Source organism: Clinocottus analis, unplaced genomic scaffold (genome assembly GCF_023055335.1).
Source record: "Clinocottus analis isolate CAN_PGR_092001 unplaced genomic scaffold, fCliAna1.0.p SCAF_22, whole genome shotgun sequence".
NCBI lineage: Eukaryota > Metazoa > Chordata > Actinopteri > Perciformes > Cottidae > Clinocottus > Clinocottus analis.
The window spans coordinates 2372761-2380000 of NW_027175954.1; the positions used below are offsets into that span (position 1 = coordinate 2372761).

The 7240-nt window shown below is 42.2% G+C and overlaps 2 protein-coding genes across 2 annotated transcripts in view; both read right to left on the reverse strand.

Annotated features, from left to right (window-relative positions):
- Window positions 1-638: 638 nt before the first annotated feature.
- On the reverse strand, window positions 639-4864 carry zgc:136472 (uncharacterized protein LOC678514 homolog). The gene is made up of 11 exons (XM_068589413.1): window positions 4666-4864; window positions 4205-4405; window positions 3656-3780; window positions 3399-3536; window positions 3032-3139; window positions 2192-2317; window positions 1910-2107; window positions 1687-1807; window positions 1139-1320; window positions 871-960; window positions 639-722 (listed from the first exon to the last, which is right to left on the reverse strand). Exons 1-11 carry the CDS (start codon window positions 4862-4864, stop codon window positions 639-641), a joined length of 1572 nt encoding a protein of 523 aa, XP_068445514.1.
- A 2219-nt stretch (window positions 4865-7083) lies between these two features.
- Window positions 7084-7240, reverse strand: part of si:dkeyp-75b4.8 (lipopolysaccharide-induced tumor necrosis factor-alpha factor homolog) — a 4234-nt gene continuing 4077 nt past the window's right edge. The window contains exon 5 of the mRNA XM_068589337.1: window positions 7084-7240. This exon is cut by the window's right edge and continues 25 nt beyond it. Within this exon, the coding sequence (XP_068445438.1) occupies window positions 7160-7240 (81 nt within the window). The 3' untranslated portion in view covers window positions 7084-7159.

Consider the following 7240-nt stretch of genomic DNA (forward strand, 5'->3'; position numbering starts at 1 on the left):
CTGGCTACAGGGACAACAGGTTCAATTCAGATTTTGTTGCAAAAACTAAAATATTGATTAACCCAACAAACATATTACTTGTATATATGTTTTAGTGTGTTTTATATGATCATTTAAAACATCTTTGAGAAGTATATACACTATAAAAATATGATGTATTTGTCGTATTATCATTAAACATTTCTATAATAGTCTTTTGCTTTTTTATTAATGCGACCACCATATGAGTAAGATATTTTACTGAATACATTTGTCAGCACTCTCTGGTGGACAGACGCATCTTTGCTGCATTTCTGTGCTGCAAATTTGTGTTTTCTTATCAACAAGATATATGAGAAGAAAGATCGGTCGATAATATCGACCATGGCGATGTATCAGTCAAGCTATATTTTGTAATATTAGTCTACATTTCTGTCGAGAACCTTTTTACTGAAATAAAAAAAAGAAGTCTTGAAACCGTCAGAGTTTCTAACTGAAGACTTTATTAGATCGGACAGTCAATGACAGCTTGGTTGAGGAGATAAAACCAGATGTGTGTTTTCTGACTAAGAGGTATGACACACACACACACACACACACACACACACACACACACACACACACACACACACACACACACTGCTCTCTTTGTTTCTCTATCAAAGCTCGTCTTTGGTTTTGTTGGCTTTTTTTGCATCTTCAGCTTTCGCAGCCTCGATGTAATTCCTCCTGTCTTCATCCTCCTGGAGACGTTAAAAAAAGAAGTTTATTTTTAACTTAAAGATTTTTTTTTTTTAAAAACAACATAAAATAGGCATCTAACACACACACAAAATCACACAAACTAAAAGGCACTGCCGTGATGTTGATGTTTGTGGGGCTATAATTTACCTTAACTCTGTCTTTTTTGGCTTTCGCCATCTCTTTATCTAGAAACTTCACCAGGTCCTTCACCGTCCTCTTCCCAGTGTAAACCACCACCTGACAGACACACACACTGACCATTATTACCTCCATACTGTGTGTCAAGTCCCCCCCACGGAGCAGAGATAACACATATAATCCATCATTTCCAGCACTCATTTGAGTACAATTAGGTTATTTTTGTCATATATTACAGCATCTGTCAAACAAAAAGAACCATTGCTATGCTGCTCACTCTTTCAGCGTACAGAGCCGGGAACAGGCAGAGCGACGGGTAGCCGCCCTGCATGGACATGTTGATGTCGTTGGCCGAGGCGTCGATGCGGGCGACGAACACGCCCGCTCGGTCCTTCAAGGCCTCGGCCAACTCCTCCCACAGAGGAAAGACGGCCTGGGAGGCCGCACTGTAGGGAAGATCTGAAACACACATTAGTAAGAGATTCATAAGTGGCAACAGACACAAGTCATGGAGCAAATCATAAGTGGAAAGCTAAGAAAACAGCACAAGTTTTAAGTCTTCTTCAAAACAGAAGGAAAAAGTGTCCCAGGATGCATGAATTTGTTGATTTGAAGGTTAGATTACATCTTGGGGCCAATTTATTTGGTTGTATATTTAATCCTGCATTCAATTGAATTTGTTTTGCCACTCGGGGACGACAAAACAAGCTAAAATCACAATATTCAGTGTTTGATGAAAGCAAATGAAAACAGTAAATGAGCCGAAAGATGCTGAAACGCTCCGGAAATAATAATGAAAAAAAAAAAAGAAGTGAATTTACATACAGAATAGGACAAAAACAGTGTTGTTGGGATTAAAGCCAACTTCCTCCAGAGTCATTCCCACCAGCTCCTTCACCGGCTTTTGGTCCCATCCTTCAGGCATCGGCTCGCTCTGCATCTTCGGCTGTTGCATAAACACAGAAACATTAATTACATCCGGCTGTTTCCCCATCTGGCTCCAGTTCATCTTCTATGCGGCGCACGCTGAGACCAGAGTGCGCGTTACCTTCGCCTTGCCCTCCAGGTAGGACTGGCAGAATGTCTTTATGGTCTGGACGTCCAGAGTTTCGGAGGGCAGGTGATAGGTCACGTGGTCTGTCAGGTTGACCAGTCGGATCAGAGGAGCCTCGAAGGCCCGGACCCGGAAGTACTCCATCATCCTGCCGTTACGAGGCTCGTCCACGTTAACCCACACGAACAAAACCTGACCACACGTACGCACGCAGAGGTGAAGTATTGTCACGCGTGTTTCAGTGCTGCTGTTAGAAATGGTTTGCGTGGTTTCTACCTTCATCCTGAACGCGTCCGCAGCCCCACTGAAGGCAGAGTGGATCTCTTTAAAGCCAGGAGAGCTTTTGTTGACAAACAGCAGGGCGTGGTTCAACACAGGTGAGGTTAATATCTGAGTGGCGGACTGCGAGAGAGAGAGAGAATAACATGAATACATCTCAATTAAGAAGATGAAGGTATGCGAGCGCAAATATGATCCCAGCAAATGCAAACCGGAGAAATACATATCAGCCGCGTTGATATTCGGTGCCTTGTTCTGAGGAATTCAACCTGTTTTATAATCTTTGGGAGCGATACTTGTACGTTTCCAAAGCAAAAAGAATGAAGACATTGCATTTATTTCAGTTTATTCACAATTTCCATCTAGTTAGTTGCACTGCTTGAATGAATGTTTATTTTTATTTTATTTTTTTTACAGTGGATTGTAATGAAAATGTTCTTCTAAAGACACAAAATCTTGCTGAAATATCCCGGAAGTTAGCCCACATAGTCTCACAATTAGATCCAAGTTGTCGTACTATATTTCTTACTGAACACTACCACACGCAGTATGTGATAGTAATATTTAAAATACGAAAGAAATGCACCAAATCCAGTGAAGTGTTAAGCCTTAAAGAAAAAGCTACAGCTATAAAAATGTGTAACTGTATTAAAAAGGTGAAGCAACCGATTTGATAAGAGTCTGAATGCGAAAAAAACAACAACCCTTTTGGAAATAGAGCAGTTACACAGTGTGTGTGTGTGTGTGTGTGTGTGTGTGTGTGTGTGTGTGTGTGTGTGTGTGTGTGTGTGTGTGTGTGTGTGTGTGTGTAAATGAACGATGAATCTAATACTCTACCTGTCCTGTGTACTCAGTGACTGGGTCCATCTGGTAGACAGTGATAAAAATGATCAGCATCTCTTTAGATGTCTGAGGCGTCATTTTGTAAGCCTGGATGAGCTTAGACTGCAGCAGACACACACACACACACACACACACACGCACACACATATACACACACAAACACAAACAAACAAACAGACAGACAGACAAACAAAGGTTAGAAAGCAATGAATAAATGGATAAATTCTACCAGCTTGATGTGATGGTTCAATTATTTAAATCCCATCCCGAAGGTATCCAAAATGCTCGAGTCAGCGCTACGAAAACAACGAGACAGACAAACACAGCCATCTGTCGGAGGCTTGTGTTGTATTTGTCGTACCTTTTTTAACAGCAGAACAACATCATGTGTGAGACCGTATTTGGTGATAACGTCATCGTTCTGTGTCACAGCAAAGTTAATATCAGGAAGGTCGACCGCTGCATTGTAAAAGATCTGGATGTACTCGTGGTTCAGGTCCTACACACACACACACACACACACACACGCACACACACACACGTGTAAAAACACACAGAATATTCAGAGAATGGATTGACAAAAGTGAGAAGCTAGACAATTAAAGAGATGTTTTTTACCTGAAAGAAGCCGACCACCGTCAGCTCCTCTGAGGCCTCTGATTGGCTAAAATCAGCGATGAGGTCAGCGGCTGACCCCGATCTCCTTTTCAGCCAAGTTAAGATGGACGCCGAGTTCTGAGGAACTTCATCACAATCCAGGAAAACAAATCATTTCCATCCTTGATATGGAAGAAATAGTTTCACTTTTGTAAAAGTTCCACATTTGCTTTTCTTGCTGAGAGTCAGGTGAGAATAATCATTTCCCTTTCGTGATTCAACATTAGCTTAGCCTAGCATAAAGACTGTAAACAGGGGGAAAACAGCTAGCATGGCTTCCTCCAAAGAAGAATACGAAGCTCACAGGTTTACACGGTATGTCTTATACCTCGCTGTTTCGCGCCTGCGTTTATGCTAAACTAAGCTAATCCTCTTCCAGTTGTGGTGGACTTACTACTCAGACATAAAAGAGGTATCACTTTTCTCTTGGTAGGAGACAATGGCGACAAGAAGAAGCCCCCCCCCCCCCCAGCTCTTATATTTACTATATGTTTAAATATTTGGACATACCAGGACAAGTCACAGGGTTGAGTTTGTCTTCAGAAAGGTACAGCCTGATTGTGGCGAAGCCCGTCACATTGAGTTCCTTCGCCAGGTCTTTCTCTTTTGACACATCAACCACCGCCAGTTTGACCTCTGACCCCTGGAGCTCTGCAGCGGCGCCCTCGAACGCGGCCGAGATACGATGGCCTTCTCCAGACAGAGGAGCGTCTACACACAAAGAAACACACAAGCACAGTCACTCCAGTGCTACTTTACTTGTAGTCGCTGAGCTTTTTGATCATTTTTTTTGCTGCTTTCCAGATTTAGAGGATGATTAGTGACGAACAAATAACTGCATCGCTCGTGAAAAACCCTGAAAAGAAGTACATAAATGTATGCTGCAGTCTCGAGAGACACTTTTCAAGCTATCAAGAGGCTCTTTCGGCGTCATTGCTCATCAACAATAAACATGGAGGTCAAGAACTTACAGAAGTGCACCAGCAGCTGCTTATATTTTTTCAGCGCCCTCTTGAAAGTTCCTTTCTTCAGCTGGAGAACTGCGTCCTCCTCGGGGGAGGATTTGTCCGCCCGTCGCTCGGCTTGTTGGTCAGCGGCGACAAACGCGCACAGGCAGAAGAAGGCCGTCGCCCCCAGCAGCAGCAGCGGCGGCGGCGGCAGCGTCTTCATGACGGCTCACCTACAGACGAACTGGACACTGCAGCAACCGTGACACAAAGGTATGAAGGAAGTGGTGAAACCAAGGGCTGATATACGTGTGTGTGTGTGTGTGTGTGTGTGTGTGTCAGTGCTGAACTGGTGAATGCTTTTGTTATCAGTCGAGTAGACCCACCAGTCTGTTGCTGATTAACTTCCCTATCTTAGCCTCGCTGTATCTCTGCTATTGGCTGCCGCTCATATCAAGTATATCACTAATATCTAAATACCCTTTGCCTAACACTGGTGGCCTCAGCAAGGTCAGAATGGAAGCACGCACTCGCCAAACACACGCTCAAGCATATGCGAGATTGCACAAACGTTACAAAAATGAAAAACTTCACGGATTCATCAAAGTATCCAAGGTCATATTTATTTCCCTATCAACATGATAGAATGGTACATACATAATAATATAAAAACATTCTGATTTAAAAGAAAGAAAATAATCAAACTCGGCAGGTAAATCAGTGTTACACATTGCTACAACAACGACAGGGTACACACGTGCGGTAATGGTCTTTGCATTGGAGTGCATAGACTCTGCAGCACAGCCACCACACACACACACACACACACAACCCCAATTTCTACACCTGAGTTTCACACCTGGTCAATTTCACAGCATATAGGACGAAAGATTCATTTGCAAAAACAGAGATCTCAGATCACAACTCCTGTTGTGTTTATTCATTTTAAGAAGGGCCTTTAGTGGATCAAGTCCATATCCTTCAAAGGAAAAGTTCACCAGTTCAGTAAGTACGCTGATATGGGTAAGATGGGAAGGTTGCTATACCGTACACTCATTTAGTATCCGTCTGCTGGATATGGAGCTATAGCTAGGAGAAGGTTAGCTTAGCATAAAGACTGGAAACCGAGGGAAACAGGTAGCTGGGCTCATTAATTAACACGTAATATCACGTACTAACACTTTGTGTATATCTCATATCTCAAAGAAACAAACACCTAACACACACACACACACACACACACACACACACACACGCACACACACACACACACACACACACACACACACACACACACACATTCACACTTTTTTTTCCTGTGCGATCAGGCTGTTTTTATGCAAAGTTGTGCTTTTTTCCCCCAAATAAATCATATTAAATTGAACTGGAAAAGAAGGTTAGAAGACATGACATAGTGTAAGTGATTTACCAAAGCATGTATCACATCTATATGAACATAGAGACCCCATCTGCATATTTTACAAGATACATTTCAAGCTCAGTAAACACAAGTGAAGAGTGTTGTGTGTCATCATAAATCAAATTATCAACCTGTTAATATGAGAAACCTTTACTGATACAAAATACGTTGTTTAGTTATTGTCTTGTGTAACTCTTTGTATCAAAGGTTCTGCCAATCAATCCATTTAAGTTGTTCGGTTCCAAGTCTGTTAATGTTTGACTGACTATACCTTAAAGACACCCACACAGGTGAGCTCGCTCGGGTGGATTCGACCGGCTCATGATAAAGCCGGCAGAGCTGGAATTGCATCAGGTCTACTGGCACGTGTACAAACTTATTCCAACAGTTTTTAAGTGAATCACCTGTGTTGGTTTAGCTTAGATGTGCCGGGCCTGTAGAGTTATAAACATGCAGAGAGATAAGGGCATGTTAAGTCAATTTCTGCTATTGTCTGGACCAGTGTCCTCCTTCATCATTAAAGTACACATACACCTAAGCTTTATATTCATTTGCAGAAAGAATAATGACAAAGATTTTGTTCTTTTCATATTTAAATATACTATTGAAAACACAATTGTCATAAACACATAAACAAAACTATGAATTAAGTCCCTGGACTGGAGTTCATCATGAATGTCCTCTGCGCTGTCTGCACTCTGTCATGTTGGAAAGCCTTAAAATGTGTCATGCATCCACAAGAAAGATCATATTAAAATGGAAAAAGTAATATTTTTTGGTGTTATAGCATCACCCCCTTCAGGTTAAAATATGGAAATAGTTTCCTTCATAGTGAAAAGCAGCAGCGGAGTTTGAATTCAACAGATTCAAACTGTGTCAAGTTTGTTTTGAACAGCTAAAGACTGAATACGCCACTCCCGTGTCCTGAATCACTACCTACATATATTACAACACACACTCGTCATCACCTGAATACATTCCTCCCCGTGTCGCTTGGGCATTGAGCTGTTTACATTCCTGGCTCATGACAATCTGGTATTCATCCCTGTTGTGACAGATGGTACGGCAACAAGAGGAGTCTTGTTAATCCTGCCCGTGTCACCTCGTGTGCACGTGCAGATGGTTTTTACAGTGTGGGCAGGAGTGGTACGCGTCTTGTAGGCCTCGCATCATGAACGG

What these genes read in the sequence shown, in the direction of transcription:
- zgc:136472 (XM_068589413.1), bottom strand. Translation starts at nt 4,864, where the DNA reads ATGAAGACGCTGCCGCCGCCGCCGCTGCTGCTGCTGGGGGCGACGGCC. An exon ending in CAACCCTGTGACTTGTCCTG is followed by an intron (nt 3,781 to 4,204) that starts GTATGTCCAAAT and finishes ATTGTGATGAAG; the next exon opens with TTCCTCAGAACTCGGCGTCC. An exon ending in TTGTTCTGCTGTTAAAAAAG is followed by an intron (nt 3,140 to 3,398) that starts GTACGACAAATA and finishes TGTCTGCTGCAG; the next exon opens with TCTAAGCTCATCCAGGCTTA.